The following is a 20,208-nucleotide window of genomic DNA, read 5'->3' on the forward strand; positions in this document are numbered from 1 at the left end:
TGTAACATAATGTATGTCTCTCACTAGTAGACCTATATTATAATGTATGTCCCTCACTAGGAGATTTGTATCATAATGTATGTTTCTCACTAGTAGACCTTTGTCATAATGTATGTCCCTCACTAGGAGACTTGTATCATAATGAATGTCTCTCACTAGTAGACCTGTATCATAATATATATCTCTCACTAGTAGACCTATGTCATAATGAATGTCTCTCACTAGTAGACCTATGTCATAATGTGTGTCCCTCACTAGGAGACTTGTATTATAATGCGTGTCTCTCACTAGTAGACCTATGGCATAATGTATTTCCCTCACTAGGAGACTTGTATCATAATGTATGTCTCTCACTAGTAGACCTATGTCATAATGTATGTCTCTCACTAGTAGACCTGTATCATAATGTATGTCTCTCACTTGTAGACCTATGCCATAATGTATGTTTCTTACTAGTAGACCTGTATCATAAAGTATGTCTCTCACTAGGAGACTTGTATCATAATGTATGTCTCTCATTAGTAGACCTATGTCATAATGTATGTCTCTCACTAATAGACTTGTATCATAATATATGTCTCTCACTAGTAGACCTATCTCATAATGTATGTCTCTAACTAGTAGACCTATATCATAATGTATGTCTCTCACTAGTAGATCTATATCATAATGTATGTCTCTTACTGGGAGACTTGAATCATAATGTATGTCTGTCACTAGTAGACCTATATCATAACATATGTTCCTTACTAGTAGAGCTATGTTATAATGTATGTCCCCCGCTTAGCAGACATTTGTCATAATTTATGTCTCTCACTAGGAGACTTTTATCATAATGTATGTCCCTTACTAGTAGACCTATATCATAATGTATGTCCCTCACTAGTAAACCTATATCATAATGTATGTCTCTCGCTAGGAGACTTGTATCATAATGTATGTCCCTCACTAGTAGACCTATATCATAATGTATGTCCCTCACTAGTAAACCTATATCATAATGTATGTCCCTCTCTAGGAGACTTGTATCATAATGTATGTTTCTCAGTAGTAGACCTAATTCATAATGTATGTCTCTTACTAGCAGACATATATCATAATGTATATCTCTCGCTAATAAACCTATATAATAATGTATGTCCCTCACTAAAAGACCTATATCATAATGTATGTCTCTCACTATTAGACCTTTAACATAATGTATGTCTCTCACTAGTAGACCTATATAATAATGTATGTCCCACACTAGGAGACTTGTATTATAATGTATGTTTCTCACTAGTAGACCTATGTCATAATGTATGTCTCTCATTAGTAGACCTATGTCATAATGTATGCCCTCACTAGTAGACTTATATCATAATGTATGTCCCTCACTAGTAGACATATATCATAATATGTATCCCTCACTAGTAGTCCTATATCATAATGTATGTCCCTCACTAGTAGACCTATATCATAATGTATGTCTCTTACTATTAGACTTGTAATATAATGTATGTTTCTCACTAGTAGACTTATATCATAATGTATGTACTTCACAAGTAGACCTATATCATAATGTATGTCCCTCACTAGTAGACCTACAGTGAGGGAAAAAAAATATTTGATCCCCTGCTGATTTTGTATGTTTGCCCACTGACAAATAAATGATCAGTCTTTAATTTTAATGGTAGGTTTATTTGAACAGTGAGAGACTGCATTTTAATGAGTGAAATGAAAACATGACTTAGTACTTGGTGGCAAAACCGCTGTTGGCAATCACAGAGGTCAGACATTTCTTGTAGTTGGCCACGAGGTTTGGACACATCTCAGGAGAGATTTTGTCCCACTCCTCTTTGCAGATCCTCTCCAAGTCATTAAGGTTTTGATGCTGACATTTGGCAACTCGAGGCTTCAGCTCCCTCCACAGATTTTCTACGGGATTAAGGTCCGGAGACTGGCTAGGCCACTCCAGAACCTTAATGTGCTTTTTCTTGAGCTACTCCTTTGTTGCCTTGGCCGTGTGTTTTGGGTCATTTTCATGCTGTAATGCCCATCCACGACCCATTTTCAATGCCCTGGCTGAGGGAAAGAGGTTCTCACCCAAGATTTGATGGTACATGGCCACGTCCATCGTCCCTTTGATGTGGTCAAGTTGTCCTGTCCCCTTAGCAGAAAAACACCCCCAAAGCACAATGTTTCCACCTCCATGTTTGACAGTAGGGATGGTGTTCTGGGGGTCATAGGCAGCATTCTTCCTCCTCCAAACAAGATGAGTTGAGTTGATTTGACCACAACACTTTCACCCAGTTCTCCTCTGAATCATTCAGATGTTAATTGGAAAACTTCAGACGGACCTGTACATGTGCTTTCTTGAGCAGGGGGACCTTGCAGGCGCTGCAGGATCTCAGTCCTTCACGGCGTAGTGTGTTACCAATTGTTTTCTTGGTGACTATGGTCCCAGCTGCCTTTAGATAATTGACAAGATCCTCCCATGTAGTTCTGGGCTGATTCCTCACCATTCTCATGATCATTGAAACACCATTAGGTGAGATCTTGCATGGAGCCCCAGACCGAGGGAGATTGACAGTTATTTTGTGTTTCTTCCATTTGCTAATAATCGCACAAACTGTTGTCACCTTCTCAACAAGCTGCTTGGCGATGGTCTTGTAGCCCATTCTAGCCTTGTGTAGGTCTAAAATCTTGTCCCTGACATCCTTGGACAGCTCTTTGGTCTTTGTCATTGTGGAGAGTTTGGAATCTGATTGATTGATTGATTGTTTCTGTGGACAGGTGTCTTTTATACAGGTAACAAGCTGAGATTAGGAGCACTCCCTTTAAGAGAGTACTCCTAATCTTAGCTCGTTACCTGTATAAAAGACACCTGGGAGCCAGAAATCTTGCTGATTGATAGCGGATCAAATACTTAGTTCACTCATTAAAATGCAAGATAATTTATAACTTTTTTTTCTGGATATTTGTTGTTGTTATTCTGTCTCTCACTGTTCAAATAAGACTACCATTAAAATGATAGCCTGATCATTTCCTGACCTCTTCTAGGATTACTCTTTACAAATGGATACCAAGAGAACTAAACAAATTGGATAATAGAAGCAAATTGGAAAGTTGTTCAAATTGTCATCCTGTATCCAATCAATTTAAGTTTAATTTTGACTTTAATGTCCTGTTAAGCTTTGTATGATATTACTTATCATTTTGTAAAACTCAGCTCTTACAACCTGCTCCCACTTCTGGTATTATTATTGCACAAATGACTTCACACAACTATTGGCACATTTTATATGTTAGCGGCAGTTATCACTCTCACCCCACCTTGGCCCAGATTAGCAGTGGAGCAGTAATTTTCACTCATGTTCAAACATTTAAACCAATATAAGTATTGGTTTTGCGCTAAGAGCTTCATGGGGTCTATTTATTAAACCCCGGGCGGACATGATTCTCTATATTAGATCATGTCCTCCCTGCATCGCTAAATGCCAACAGCATACGCCGTCGGCATTTAACATTGCACAAGCATTTAACAAGAAATACTTGTGCAATACCACCCTCTGCACATTTGTGGCAGGGGGTGTCAATGATCCCAATCGTATCTGATCGGGATGATTACAAGTCCACCACCTAAAAGGTGGCGGACAAGTTAAGGAGCAGGGGTCTTACGACCTCTGCTTCTTAACTTCAGTTTCCGGATCGCCGTAAACTATGCTAGGAGATGGCAGCATCCGCTGCTTATTAAATCTCCCCCAATGAGTTGAAAGTAAAAAATTTACTCTCTCACATTCATAAAATTGCGGTAATAAATAGACTTTGAGAAGTTGCAAATGCAAAATTGCATTCTCCAATATTCTAACTAAGTCGCTCAAACGCAGTTGTGGTTATTTAAAAGCGCAACATAAGAAGATAATATTACAGATGTTATCAGTCAATTTTCTGCATGTAGCAAAATATGTTCAATTCTTATTCATAAATAGATATTTAAATATATACCTGTTGGATTATTGTACAAATATTGGGACCCTGCATTTGTGTCAGATAATGCACCACTTCACCCAGAAAATTGTTGTAATTACAAATGTGTAGGCGTATATATTTTGTTTGTATTGGTACGACACAAAAGTGGAGAGAAAAAAAGCCAAATCTGACACATTCTACGCAAAACTCCAAAAATGGAATGGACAAAATTATTGGCACCCTCAATTTAATATTTAATATTTGGTAGCACACCCCTTGGAAGAAATAACTGAAATCAATCACTTCCTATAACCATCAATAAGTTTCTTACACCTCTCTACTCTAATTTTGGACCACTCTTCTTTCGCCAACTGCTCCAGGTCTTTTAGATTGGAAGGGTTCCTTTTCCCAACTGCTGTTTTGAGATCTCTCTACATGTGCTCTATGGGATTGAGATCTGGACTCATTGCTGGCCAGTTAAGTACTCTTCAGCACATTGTCTTAAAACATTTCTGTGTGCTTTTTGACATTTGCTTTGTGTCGTTCTCCTACTGTAAGACCCATGAACTCTGACGAAAACCCAACTTTCTGACACTGGGCCCTACATTGCATCATAGAATTCTTTGGTAGTGTTCAGATTTCATGATCCCATGCACACAGTCAAGACATCCAGTGTCTGGAGAAGCAAAGTAACCCCAAAACATAAATGAACCTCCACCATGTTTGTCTGTAGGGACTATATTCTTTTCTTTAAAAGACATTTCTTTTTCTGAAAACAGTAGAATGATGGGCTTTACCAAAAAGCTGTAATTTTTTTTTTGTCTGTCCACAGAACATTCTCCCAAAAGGATTTTAGCTTCCTCATGTAAGTTTTGGCACACTCAAATCTGGCTTTTTTATGTTTCTGTGTCAGCAGTGGGGTCCTCCTGGGTCTCCTACCATAGGGTCCCTTTTCAATCAGATGTCAACGTATAGTGCAAGCCTACACATTTGTACTCTGTGCCTGAAGATCAGCTTGAATCTGTCTGGAAGTTGATCAAGGTTCTTTATCAACCATTTGAACAATCCTTTGTTGCAGTCTTTGATCAATTTTTCTCTTTCGTCCATGTCCAGGGAGATCAACTACAGTGCCATGGGCTGTAAACTTCTTGACATTGTTGTGCACAGTGAACACAAGAACATTAAAATCTCTGGAGATGGACTTGTAACCTTGAGATTGTCCATGCTGTTCCACAATTTTTGTTCTCAAATCCTCAGACAATTCTTTGTTGTTCTTTCTCTTCTCCATGCTCAGTGTGCCACACAGAGACACTGGTTGCCGGTGTGATTTCTATATTGTCAGCACCTGCTAATTGATACAGGTGAGTTTAATTACAAAATTACATGAGCATCACAAATTTGGAATGCAATTAATTCTTATAATTTTGAGAATATGCCAATAATGTTGTCCAGTACATTTTTTTAATTCTGCGTGGAATGTGTCAGATTTGGCTTTTTTTCACCACTTGTTTGTGTCATAACAATACAAACAAAAGAAATAAACATAAGAATGCCTAAACATTTGTAATTGCCGCAATTTTCTGGAATGGTGCACACCAGAGATGCAGGGGTGTCAATATTATTGTCAACTGTTTGTATGTGTGTGTATGTGTATATATATATATATATATATATATATATATATACACACATTATTATTTATATGTAAAGGTCAGTGGCTTATTTTGGCCTACGCAAACAAGGCACTTGCCTAGGGCAGCTGATTGGGAGGCAACAGTTTTTGAGTCTCTGTTGGGAGATGCAGGTAACTTAACTAGCGCTAACTGTCTGTATTTTATATATATATATATATATATATATATATATATATATATATATATGAATATATATTTAAAAATACTTACAACATATTCCTGTATGTGAAGAACTTCGGAAATTTAAATATTTACAGTAAAAACTACATAAAATATGAATATTGCATAAATATGGTTTTTCATGTTCTCAGCAACTTGACTGCAAAGGGTTCCAATCCACTTATATATAAATATATATATATATATATATATATATATATATATATATATATACATATATATGTATACAAATATCAGGATGAGCACTAAAAAGTAAACAAAGTGAGATGTTGAATTAAGTAATTTAAGATAATGCTTGGGACAAAGGTGTACTCCAGTTATAAACACCCCAAAATAATACAAAAAGATCTAGGTGTCCCCGTACTAATATGCAAAAAATACGATATAAACAGAGCCAGTCCTATTGTGCTAAACTGAACACTAGCTAATGTAATAAACAGGAAAAGATGCATATACAAAGTGCAGATTTAATAAACAAATAACAAACATACATGATGCATTATTTTCAAAGGATACAACATAAAAAAACCACAAGAAAACAAAAATTACTGGGCGTCCCCAGTTACGAAACATAAATAAACGTCAGTCCGTGACTAAGACTTGAGCCAGAACCTTTAAATATAATGTCCAGTTAAAGACAACATGTGCCTTTAAGATGAAAAGTGAGACAGGCTTAAATGCAGGAATAGCAGGCTTTGTATGCAAGCGGTTCAAAGAGTGCAAAGCTTAAGAGCATTTTAAACAAAGCAGTTCATGCAAAAGGATATAACTTGTTAAGAGAGTAGTGTTAGTGTAGATACCAGTGTCCACAGCATAATAATAATGGATGGTGTATGTAAGCAGATACCGGAACTTAAGGACAACAGTTCGCCAGTTTGATATGCAGCAGCTCCAGGTAATGAAGGAACGAACAGCGCTCAATCAGCGATCTCACCCAATCTTCAGGGGATAAACGTATAGACAATCCAATCCGTTATGTCATCCAGACCACTCGAAGTATCAATGAATGATACAGTGCAATACTTTATATCCAAGTCAATCCATAAGTGCAAAGACAATTTGAAAAGAAACCCGCTTGCATCGGCTTAGTTTAGCGTCTGACGTCACCACTCACAGGAAACGTGCATTTCGGGCTCCGCCCTTCAACTTGACCTGTTAGACCAGGACTCCACGCTTATATTTAAGGCAAATCCCATGAGTGCCGTAGTGCCATCTAGTGGTAGGCACTCACATAGAGATTCAAAGTTGATTGTTAAAATGATACAGTCGGTTCATTGCTTTGCAGTGTGTCCTCAATACATTGTATCGAACAATATGAACAAAAGCAAAAACCATTAGCTGGAATTAAAGTACATCATATGCAGACATACAAACATAATTGTTCAAGTTACCAAAGATAAAAATATGAAAAAAAATAAAATAAAAATTTAACAATAAAAAAATTATGAACAATAAAACACAAAAAGGTGTGAAAAATACCTAAAGTATATATCCATAGATTACAACTCTCCTAAATTTACAGAGTCCTTGTTTTTAGACTCCAGTGGGCCAAAGTAACCAATTTCACTGTGTCAACGAAACTACACTAATCGTTCTTTTATTAAAACTAAATATCTCACAGCTAATCTCCAATACTATCTCTAATTACAAAAGGGAAAGAGTATGTATTGAATATTCTATACTAGATGAACCACAGTCCTTATAGGAAAGTACCCCATATAATCTCCCTATTTAGACCAAAGGGCATCATTGAATCCAATTTTTGAATCCATTGTGCTTCTTTTTTTAAAAACAGTTTCTGTCTGTTATCCCCTCTTCTCAAGGGCCCTACTCTATCAACCAACTGAGATTTTAGTTGACTCTTATTATGCCCAAACAGTGTGAAATGATGCGCAACTGGAGCGGACGGATCTAGTTTACCTATCGCTGTTTTATGTTGTCTTATCCTATCTTTTATGCATTTAGTTGTTTCGCCCACATAGGCTAGACCACATGGACATTTAATTACATAAACAACAAATTGTGATTCACAAGTGAACTGACCTTTAATTGGTAAACGCTTTCCAGATCTCGGGTGAGTGACAGTATTTACCTGACTGTATCGAATTGCACTGAGCACAATTATTGCATGCAAAAGTTCCATTGGGTATCTCTGCGCTATCAAGGTTATTGCTATCTCTGACCCCATATCGACCTTAACCAGATTGTCCCTTCGGTTAAGATTTCTCTTATATGCAAAAAGGGGAAAGTTTCTAAATTTAGAGGCTAAAGTTCTGTCTTCTGCTTACAGTGTCCAATGTCTCTTCGATTTTTTGTAATGGTTTTATATGGTATTCATACGGTCCAAAAAACTGAATTCTATTTTCTATAGTCTGTTGTTTTGGCCTTTTTTGGACAAGTTGCTCACGAGGGATCTGATAATAGTGTGGGTGGAAATTCCCGGCTCTCAAATCTACTTTAAAAGTCATCAAATTGTTGATCCAATCTTGACTTATCATTAATAATTCTGTTTGCCCTCAGCAATTGGCTGAAAGGGAGGCTCTTGAGAGTCTGAGGGGGATGAAAACTGGTGAACTCTAGAAGATCATTTCTGTCTGTCTCCTTTCATAAGACATCTGTTGGCAATGAATTGGCCACTCTAGAGACAGTGGTGTAAAGGAAATGTTGACTATTATAATCATATTCTATGGTAAACTGAAGATTCACATCAAATTTATTAAGTTCTTCAAAGAACATGAGCAGGGAATCAAGGTCCTCTGTCCAGATCATAAAGACATCAATATATCTCTTCCAAAATTTGCAATATTTTTTGATGTTACCAAGTGTGTATAGAAATGTTTGTTCAAAATCGTGTACAAAGAGGGTAGTGTAAGTGGGGGGCATATTCGCCCCCATTGTGGTACCCTTTGTTTGAAGATAGAATGAATCCTCAAAGAGGAAATAATTCCTTGTCAGCATTATCTCTAGGAGATCCATAATGAACATCCTCTCCTTAGGGGAATAGAGCTGCATGGCATTAAGCTGATCACCAATACATTTAAGACCTGCCTTCTGGGGTTTAGATGTATACAGACTTTTGATGTCTAGAGTTACTAAAATTGAATTATCACTAATGTGTAAATTTTCAATGTTACGTAGAAAGTCAGAAGTGTCTTCTAAGTATGAAGGGACCGTCTCCAATATGGGTCGTAACAATTTGTCCAAGAAAATAGAAAGAGGTTGAAAGAATGAATTAGTGCTGGCCACTATCTGCCTACCGGGTGGATTGTTAAGATTTTTGTGTACCTTTGGTAAACAATAAACAACCGGTATTACCGGATCCTTTTGTATCAAAAAGTTGGCTTGTTTTTTAGTGATAATGCAGTTTTCCAAGTCTGCATCAATGACTGATTGTATATAGGTCTAAAATTTTACTGTAGGGTTAAATGTCAATTTTGAATAATTACCTACAACCCCCATTTGATTGTATATTTCACTTATGTAAAGTGATTTGTCCATGACAACCAGAGCTCCGCCCTTGTCAGCAGGTTTGATGACAAGGTCAGTTCTGTATTTAAGAGAATCAAGAGCCTTCCTTTCAGCCATGTTGAGATTAGGTTTTCCCAATCCTACACGTCTCTTTTTTAATTTATCAAAATCTATTTTAATTAATGTAATGAAAGCTTCATCTGTATTATTGATTAATGGAGCATGAGCTGTACTTTTGGGTTTAAGTGTTTGAACCTGAGTATGGAATTCGCTCATAGTGTCAACATAAGCCTCATGCCTATTCACCAAAGGTACAAAAAAATCTTAACAATCCGCCTGGTAGGCTGATAGTGGCCAGCACTAATTCAATCTTTCAACCTCTTTCTATTTTCTTGGACAAACTGTTATGACCCATATTGGAGACGGTCCCCTCATACTTAGAAGACACTTCTGACTTTCTATGTAACATTGAAAATTTACAAATGTATTGGTGATCAGCTTAATGCTATGCATCTCTATTCCCCTAGGTAGAGGATGTTCATTATGGATCTCCTTGAGATAGTGCTAAAAAGGAATTATTTCCTCTTTGATTCATTCTATCTTCAAACAAAGGATACCGCAATGGGGTGAATATGGCCCTCACTTACGCTACCCTCTTTGTATACGATTTTGAACAAACATTTATATAAACACATGGTAACTTCAAAAAATATTGCAAATTTTGGAAGAGATATATTGATGATGTCTTTATGATCTGGACAGGGGACCTTGATTCCCTGCTCATGTTCTTTGAAGAACTTAATAAATTTGATGTGAATTATCAGTTTACCATGGAATATGATTATAATAGTCAAAAAATTTCCTTGGCATCACTGTCTCTAGAGTGGCCAGTTCGTTGACAACAGATGTCTTTAGAAAGGAGACAGACAAAAATAATCTTCTAGAGTTCACCAGTTTTCATCCCCCTCAGACTCTCAAGAGCCTCCCTTTCAGCCAATTGCTGAGGGCAAAAAAAATTATTAATGATAAGTCAAAATTGGATCAACAATTTGATTACTTTTTCAGTAGATTTGAGAGCCTGGGATATCCAACTGCACTATTAGAAACTCATAAAGCAAGAGTGGATCAGATCACTCGTGAGCAACTTGTCCAAAAAAGGCCCAAACAACAGTCTATAGAAAATAGAATTCTGTTTGTTGTACCATATGGATACCATATAAAACCATTACAAAAAATCTTCAAGAGACATTGGACACTGTTAGCAGAAGACAGAGCTTTAGCCTCTACATTTAGAAACTTTCCCCTTTTCTCATATAAGAGAAATCGTAATCTAAGGGACATTCTGGTTAAGGCCGATATGGGTTCAAGCAGAGATAGCAATAATCTTGATAGCTCAGAATTACCCAATGGGACTTTTGCATGCAATAATTGTGCTCAGTGCAATTCAATACAGTCAGGTAATACTGTCACTCACCCCAGATCTGGAAAGCATTTACCAATTAAAGGTCACTTCACTTGTGAATCACAATATGTTGTTAAAGGGACACTCAGGTTAAATTAAATTTTCATGATTTAGATACAGCATGTAATTTTAAACAACTTTCCGATTTACTTCCATTAAAAAAAATGTGCACAGTCTTTTATATTTACACTTTTTTAGTCACCAGATCCTACTGAGCATGTGCAAGAATTCACAGACTATACGTATATGCATTTGTGATTGGCTGATTGCTGTCACATGGTACAAGTGGAGTGGAAATATACATAACTTTGAAATTTGTTATAAAAAAATCTACTACTCATATGAAGTTCAGACTAAGTGCTATTTCATTGTCTTGTTATCTTGCATTTGTTGATTATGCAAATCTAATGTGTTGACTGGTCCTTTAAATAAATAAAATTTCCATGTGGTCTAGCCTATGCAGGCAAAACAACTAAATGTGTAAAAGATAGGATAAGACAACATAAAACAGCGATAGGTAAACTAGATCCGTCCGCTCCAGTTGCGCATCATTTCACACTGTTTGGGCATAATAAGAGTCAACTAAAATTTCAGGTGGTTGATGGAGAAGGTCCCTTGAGAAGAGGAGGTAACAAGCAGGAATTGCTTTTTGAAATAGAAGCACAATGGATTCAAAAATTGGATTCAATGATCCCCTATGGTCTTAATAGGGAGATTACATGGGGTAATTTCATATAAGGACTGTGGTTCATCTAGTATAGAATATTCGATACATACTCTTTCCCTTTTGTAATTAGAGATAGTATTGGAGATTAGCTGTGAGATATTTAGTTTTAATAAAAGACAGATTAGTGTAGTTTTTTTTACACAGTGACATAGGTTACTTTGGCCCATTGGAGTCTAAAAACAAGGACTCTGTAAATTTAGGAGAGTTGTAATCTATGAATATATACTTTAGGTATTTTTCACACCTTTTTGTGTTTTATTGTTCATAATTTTTTTATTGATAAAAATTTTTGTTTTTTATTTTTCATATTTTTGTTATCTTTGGTAACTTGAACATAAATTATGTTTGTATGTCTGCATATGATGTACTTTAATTCCAACAAATGGTTTTTGCTTTTGTTCATATTGTTCGATACAATGTATTGAGGACACACTGCAAAGCATTGACCCGATTGTATTGTTTTAAGCAATCACCTTTCAATCTCTATGTGAGTGCCTACCACTAGATGGCACTCCGGCACTCATGGGATTTGCCTTAACCCCTTAATGACCGGACCATTTTTCAATTTTCTTACCCTTAATGACAATGGCTATTTTTACATTTCTGCAGTGTTTGCGTTTAGCTGTAATTTTCCTCTTACTCATTTACTGTACCCACACATATTATATACCGTTTTTCTCGTCATTAAATGGATGTTCTAAAGATACCATTATTTTCATCATATCTTATAATTTACTAAAAAAAAAATGATAAAATATGAGGAACAAATGGAAAAAAACACACTTTTTCTAACTTTGACCCCCAAAATCTGTTACACATCTACAATCACCAAAAAACACTCATGCTAAATAACTTATAAATTTTGTCCTGAGTTTAGAAATACCCAATGTTTACATGTTCTTTGCTTTTTTTGCAAGTTATAGGGCAATAAATACAAGTAGCACTTTGCTATTTCAAAACCACTTTTTTTCCAAATTAGCGCTAGTTACTTTGGAACCCTGATATCTGTCAGGAATATCTGAATATCCCTTGACATGTATATATTTTGTTTTAGAAGACATCCCAAAGTATTGATCTAGGCCCATTTTGGTATATTTCATGCCACCATTTCACCGCCAAATGCGATAAAAAAAAAAGTTCACTTTTTCACAAATTTTGTCACAAACTTTAGGTTTCCCACTGAAATTATTTACAAACAGCTTCTGCAATTATGGCACAAATGGTTGTAAATGCTTCTCTGGGATCCCCTTTTTCAGAAATAACAGACTTATATGGCTTTGTGGTTGCTTTTTGGTAATTAGAAGGCCGCTAAATGCCGCTGCGCACCACACATGTTTTATGCCCAGGAGTGAAGGGGTTAATTAGGGAGCTTGTAGGGAGCTTGTAGGGTTAATTTTAGCTTTAGTGTAGTGTAGTAGACAACCCCAAGTATTGATCTAGGCCCATTTTGGTATATTTTATGCCACCATTTCACTGCCAAATGCGAGCAAATAAAAAAAAAAACTTTACATTTTTCACAATTTTAGGTTTCTCACTGAAATTATTTACAAACAGCTTGTGCAATTATGGCAGAAATTGTTGTAAAAGCTTCTCTGGGATCCCCTTTGTTCAGAAATAGCAGATTTATATGGCTTTGGCGTTGCTTTTTGGTAATTAGAAGGCCGCTAAATGCTGCTGCGCACCACACGTGAATTATGCCCAGCAGTGAAGGGGTTAAATTAGGTAGCTTGTAGGGAGCTTGCAGGGTTAATTTTAGAGATCAGCCTCCCACCTGACACATCCCACCCCCTGATCCCTCCCAAACAGCTCTCTTCCCTCCCCCACCCCACAATTGTTACCGTCATCTTAAGTACTGGCAGAAAGTCTGCCAGTACTAAATAAAAGAGTTTTTTTTTTTTTTAAATAAAAATTATAAAATATTTTAGTTGTGATGGACCCCTGCCTTAGCACCAACCTCCCTGATCCCCCCCCTCCAGCTCTCTAACCCTCTCCCCTACCTAATTACCGCCATCTTGGGTACTGGCAGCTGTCTGCCAGTACCCAGTTTGGCCCCACAAACCAAACTATTTTAATTTTATTAATATGTTTAATTATTTCTGTAGTGTAGCAGCCCCCCCACAATACCCCGCACGCTCCCTCCTCCCACCGGACAAAGGCACCATCGGCACCATCACTACCGGTGCAGAGAGGGCCACAGAGTGGCTCTCTCTGCATCGGAGTCTTGTAAAGGGGTATTGCAGGATGCCTCCATATCGAGGCATCACTGCAATACCCTCAGAGCTGCTGGAAGCCATCGCAATCACTTCCAGCACTCTGTTAGACAACTGACGTACCAGGTACGTCCATTGTCATTAACTGCTTGTTAATGCATGACGTACCTGGTACTTCAGTTGTCATTAAGGGGTTAAATAAAAGCGTGGAGTCCTGGTCTGACAGACCAAGTGTAAGGGTGGAGCCCGAAATGCACATTGCCTGTGAGTGGTGACGTCAGGCGCTAAACTGAGCCGAGGCAAACGGGTTCCTTTGAAATTGTCTTTTCACGTATGGATTGACTTGGATATGAAGGATTGCACTGTATCATTAATTTATACCTTGAGTGGTCTGGATGACATAACGGATTGGATCGTCTATACGTTTATCCCCTGAAGATTAGGTGAGATCGCTCATTGAGCGCTGTTCGTTCCTTCATTACCTGGAGCTGCTGCATATCAAACTGGTGGACTGTTGTCCTTAAGTTCCGGTATCTGCTTACATACACCATCCATTATTATTATGCTGTGGACACTGGTATCTACACTAAAACTACACTCTTAACAAGTTATATCCCTTTGCATGAACTGCTTTGTTTAAAATGCTCTTAAGCTTTGCACTCTTTGAACCGCTTGCATACAAAGCCTGCTATTCCTGCATTTAAGCCTGTCTCACTTTTCATCTTAAAGGCACATGTTGTCTTTAACTGGATATTATATTTAAAGGTTTTGGCTCGAGTCTTAGTCACAGACTGACGTTTATTTATGTTTCGTAACTGGGGATGCCCAGTAATTTTTGTTTTCTTGTTGTTTTTTTATGTTGCATCTTTTGAAAATAATGCATAATTTATGCTTGTTATTTGTTTATTAAATCAGCACATTGTATATGCATCTTTTCCTGTTTATTACTTTAGCTATTGTTCAGTTCAGACTGGCTCTGTTTATATCATATTTTTTTGCATATTAGTGCAGGGACACCTAGATCTTTATGTATATATACTTGCATGTATAAACAGACAGAAAGAGATAGAGAAAAGATCTACTACCGAGCAGAAAATCAATATATACATAAAACATATGAGAAGTTGTAAAACAATGGATATATCATTTATTTAAAATAGTGCATTTTTTCTTTTAAGGTCCCTCATTTTTGTGAATCAGAACCTCTGTCTGAAGATAAAGCAGCAGATGAAGAAATATGTCATGTGCCGCTAACATCTCATATGCCAATGACCTCTCATGTGCCGCTAACATCTCATATGCCAATGACCTCTCATGTGCCGCTAACATCTCATGTGCCAATGACCTCTCATAGTGTGCGTTCTTCATCTTTGAAATCTCTGAATCATAAAGTCATCATCTTCTCAAACCATAAGCAGATATACTGTCAGTGGTTACTTAATGAGCTTCAAGCACAACACTTTGCCGATGAGGTGGTGGAAGTCACCTATTTTGACATGTCTAATATTATCCAGCATGATCTACAATCATTTGAGTGCAGCTTTGCCATTTTGTACCATGCACACAAATATGGAGGCAATAACATCATTGGTTTGGACAAATCAATCAATCAAATATTGAAGAATAATATATATAAAACCTGTAAACTTGGTAAGTTGTTTAATATTTTGTTTCTGTACCCAGATGTCATTACTAAATGCAAAGGACATTTGAAGCCTCATATGACCTTCTAAACCATAAACAATCTATTGTAAACAACCCTAATCTTTTGAAAACATATTTTTGCCCTTTTTTAACAGCTTTTTTTGAGCTGAGTACATATTAAGATATTTGCACCTGATCGTTTCACATTTTAGCAGTGTGGTTCTTGAATGGCATACAAATGTCAATATTTCTAGCTTTTACCTGGGAAAGGAAGAGTTAAACAGATTTTTTTTTTTGCTGCCTTAGCTGAAAGTCTCTTTGTCAACTTATCAGCTGTAATTTTACCAATAGAAACAATGTCTGACATATTTATGATGGATAATTGAATCCTGATTTTGGATTTGCTGTAGTTCTGGGTTCCTCATCATCATTTGCCACTAACTATATAGCCCACGAGGCTCCTGCTTCTATATTTTTTTTATTTTCTTTGTATATTTTGATGTCTTGTGTTTCTCTCCTAAGTACATATTCACTTCAACTTCTTTTTACTGACCTAATTTGCTATCTTAGACTCCTGTCTACTGAAACCCTCTTCACACTGCTCTCTCACTGAGTCCTCCATCTCTTACGCACTGCAGACACTCAACCTCCTCTAACTGCTCACTCTCTTACACACTGCAGACAAACTTGTCTCGCTCCTCACTCTCTCACACTGAAGACACACTTGTCTCCTGCTCACTCTCTCACACTGAAGACACACTTGTCTCCTGCTCACTCTCTCACACACTGAAGACTTACTTGTCTCACTCCTCACTCTCTCACACTGAAGACACACTTGTCTCCTGCTCACTCTCTCACACTGAAGACAAACTTGTCTCGCTCCTCACTCTCTCACACTGAAGACACACTTGTCTCCTGCTCACTCTCTCAAACACTGAAGACACACTTGTCTCACTCCTCACTCTCTTACACACTGCAGACAAACTTGTCTCACTCCTCACTCTCTCTCACTGAAGACACACTTGTCTCACTCCTCACTCTCTCTCACTGAAGACACACTTGTCTCCTGCTCACTCTCTCACACTGAAGACTCACTTGTCTCACTCCTCACTCTCTCACACTGAAGACACACTTGTCTCCTGCTCACTCTCTCACACTGAAGACACACTTGTCTCCTGCTCACTCTCTTACACACTGCAGACAAACTTGTCTCACTCCTCACTCTCTCACACTGAAGACTCACTTGTCTCCTGCTCACTCTCTCACACTGAAGACACACTTGTCTCACTCCTCACTCTCTCAAGCACTGAAGACTCACTTGTCTCACTCCTCACTCTCTCAAACACTGAAGACTCACTTGTCTCACTCCTCACTCTCTCAAACACTGTAGACACACTTGTCTCCTGCTCACTCTCTCAAACACTGAAGACTCACTTGTCTCACTCCTCACTCTCTCAAACACTGAAGACACAGTTGTCTCCTGCTCACTCTCTTACCCACTGCAGACAAACGTGTCTCACTCCTCACTCTCTCAAACACTGAAGACACACTTGTCTCACTCCTCACTCTCTCAAGCACTGAAGACACACTTGTCTCACTCCTCACTCTCTCAAACACTGAAGACACACTTGTCTCACTCCTCACTCTCTCAAACACTGAAGACACACTTGTCTCACTCCTCACTCTCTCAAGCACTGAAGACTCACTTGTCTCACTCCTCACTCTCTCAAACACTGAAGACACACTTGTCTCACTCCTCACTCTCTTACACACTGCAGACAAACTTGTCTCACTCCTCACTCTCTCAAGCACTGAAGACTCACTTGTCTCCTGCTCACTCTCTCAAACACTGAAGACAAACTTGTCTCACTCCTCACTCTCTCAAACACTGAATACACACTTGTCTCCTGCTCACTCTCTTACACACTGCAGACAAACTTGTCTCACTCCTCACTCTCTCACACTGAAGACTCACTTGTCTCCTGCTCACTCTCTCACACACTGAAGACTCACTTGTCTCACTCCTCACTCTCTCACACACTGAAGACTCACTTGTCTCACTCCTCACTCTCTCACACACTGAAGACTCACTTGTCTCACTCCTCACTCTCTCACACTGAAGACACATTTGTCTCCTGCTCACTCTCTTACACACTGCAGACAAACTTGTCTCACTCCTCACTCTCTCAAACACTGAAGACACATTTGTCTCCTGCTCACTCTCTCACACACTGAAGACTCACTTGTCTCACTCCTCACTCTCTCACACACTGAAGACTCACTTGTCTCACTCCTCACTCTCTCACACACTGAAGACTCACTTGTCTCACTCCTCACTCTCTCACACTGAAGACACATTTGTCTCCTGCTCACTCTCTTACACACTGCAGACAAACTTGTCTCACTCCTCACTCTCTCACACTGAAGACACATTTGTCTCCTGCTCACTCTCTCACACACTGAAGACTCACTTGTCTCACTCCTCACTCTCTCAAACACTGAAGACACAATTGTCTCCTGCTCACTCTCTCACACACTGAAGACTCACTTGTCTCACTCCTCACTCTCTCAAACATTGAAGACACACTTGCCTCACTCTCTCACACACTGAAGACACAGGTAGGTTACAAGAGAGGAGGAGGTAATGAGTAGAGCGAAAGGGACGGGAGGGAGAGTATCTGGAGGCATGGGGGCCTATTTATGAAAGCGTCAAACCGAAAATACGCTGGAATTCCGTGTCATAATTGTCGCAAGATTGATCCGCCGTAGTTATCAAAGCGTCAAGATCGGCAAATGTTGAAATTTGTCTGACGTTATGTACGATCCTACAATCTCAATCCGACACAGATTGATGCGAGTTAAAAACTGTGGTATTCGAGCGGAATCGTGTTCATTCGCCCTCCTAATCAACACTATTTGAAGCTCTCACGAAGTTATCAAAAATTCTATAGTTACGCTCGCGTTTTTTCAGACTCAGCGTACCTAGTTTTCAATCTGCCACCCTTCAGGTCGCGGATGCCATAGAACTCAATGGGAGTCGGAAAACACAGAAAGCTTATGTTCGATGCTGCAAGAGAATGAAGTATATTACATAATAAAAGTAAATTAGAAACTTTATTACAATTGTATACCCTTTCTAAATCAAACAATATTATTGCTCCACATTTGGTGCACTAGTAGATATAGGGATAAAAATGAAAACTACATTACTACTTATGGATTATGCTACAAATTTGTCTCTCATTATAAAGCAAGGGGACAATATTATTTCTACATATTTGGTGCAAAGTTTTGCCCCAAACTATATTTGGTGTAAAATTTTGCCCCAAACTTGTTCTACTAATAGATATAGAGATAAAAATGAAATAAATACACAACATAATATAGACAATATAATTCTATACAAAATATGCTAGATGTAACAACAATATTTGTACAGAAATTACAAGAATACTCCCCTCTGTGTGGACCGCTGCCTTCTATCAGTCTCTCCCTAAGGACTGTTATGGAATAGTGGATAGTGGATGTAGAGGCGCAGGTTTGTGCTTTTCTGAACCTCCAATTAAAGCTGAGGAATAAAGAACTTCACTTTTTATTTGTGTAGATCAACACCAAATAATTAGTGCAGTATACTTACTCTGAAAAATTCAGAGTGCAACCTCTTCATTTAAGTAAAACATATAAAGGATATATTGAGGAATTTCTGTTAAATCCCTCCTGGTGTAGGCACAACTGCAAATGATAGCATTTACACTGAAATGTGTTGTATTTAACAGTGTGTATAAAGTGCAGTATACTCACTCCGAAATAATTAGAATCCGGCTCCTCCCAGGGTACTTATAGTAGCAATGTAAAAATTCCAAAAAGCAGCAAACAAATATTTGTTACAAAAACAAACATTTATTAAAATGTGTCACTATGGACAGATAAAAAAGCTCTCATAAAATAGCTCTACGTGTTTCAACGATGAACTCGACTTTCTCAAGAGCAGTAAAAGTTGAAAGTGCTCCCCTTGGATTACACAGGTGCTTTTTATACAGGTAATCAAATGTTCCTCTTCCGGTGTAACCAGAATTGGACTCCCAGAAATAACAATGTCAAATGCCTCCAATGTTATCCTCATCCAATTTTTATGTATCGATAAATGCTATTACTATGTCAAATGTAATGAGCGCAATAGCGCTGTTGTGGATTTAAAATTGAAATCGGATAAGTATAAACTTGCTTACGTAATCGTCATCTCAACCAATCAGCTTAGGTTTCAAGGAAGTTCCCTTTCGAGTCCCGTATGTTAGTGGTTTCAAATCAAGTCTGCTGCCAAATTGCGATCACATGTTCCAGCTGTGCCAATCACAGATGGTGTTTCCTTGCTTTGTTTTCGTATTGTTCGTATATCCAATAGGAAAAGTTCTGGGTTTGCATTGTAACCAATGTAAAGTTCTTATGTGAAATCTAGAAAATGTAATGATAGTGCAAATCACTGGTGACATATTTACACATATATTCTCTACAACTTACTTATAATACATACATTATGTCTATTATAACTAAAATCTTATATAATCAAATATAGTTATTTGATTGTGATATGTCCATGACGATATTTGAATATGCTATTTATTATTTTTATTTTTGTAAATTATTCCCTAATGTTTGGTCCATTCATTACTCCTATTTTTGCCCCTAAACGAAATTACATGATATTTTGTGGAAAATGTATTGATCATTCTCTAGTAGTTAGGAGGATTCATTTCCAGAAAGTGTTTATTCTCTTTAATTTTAAATTGGTGTATATATAGTGGTAGTGAAAACACTTGGAGATGTGTATCCCTATTTGTTTTTGTGTGAAAAGTGTTTTACCAACTTAAGGTT

General features: G+C 37.7%; 1 protein-coding gene across 1 annotated transcript in view; it reads left to right on the plus strand.

Annotated features, from left to right (window-relative positions):
- The window catches only part of LOC128642224 (uncharacterized), a 103,230-nt gene that overhangs the window by 43,395 nt on the left and 39,627 nt on the right, over positions 1-20,208 (plus strand). The window contains exon 11 of the mRNA XM_053694923.1: positions 14,871-15,342. Within this exon, the coding sequence (XP_053550898.1) occupies positions 14,871-15,342 (472 nt within the window). The remainder of the gene's footprint in view (positions 1-14,870; positions 15,343-20,208) is intronic.

This window comes from Bombina bombina, chromosome 11, assembly GCF_027579735.1.
Source record: "Bombina bombina isolate aBomBom1 chromosome 11, aBomBom1.pri, whole genome shotgun sequence".
Classification (NCBI taxonomy): domain Eukaryota; kingdom Metazoa; phylum Chordata; class Amphibia; order Anura; family Bombinatoridae; genus Bombina; species Bombina bombina.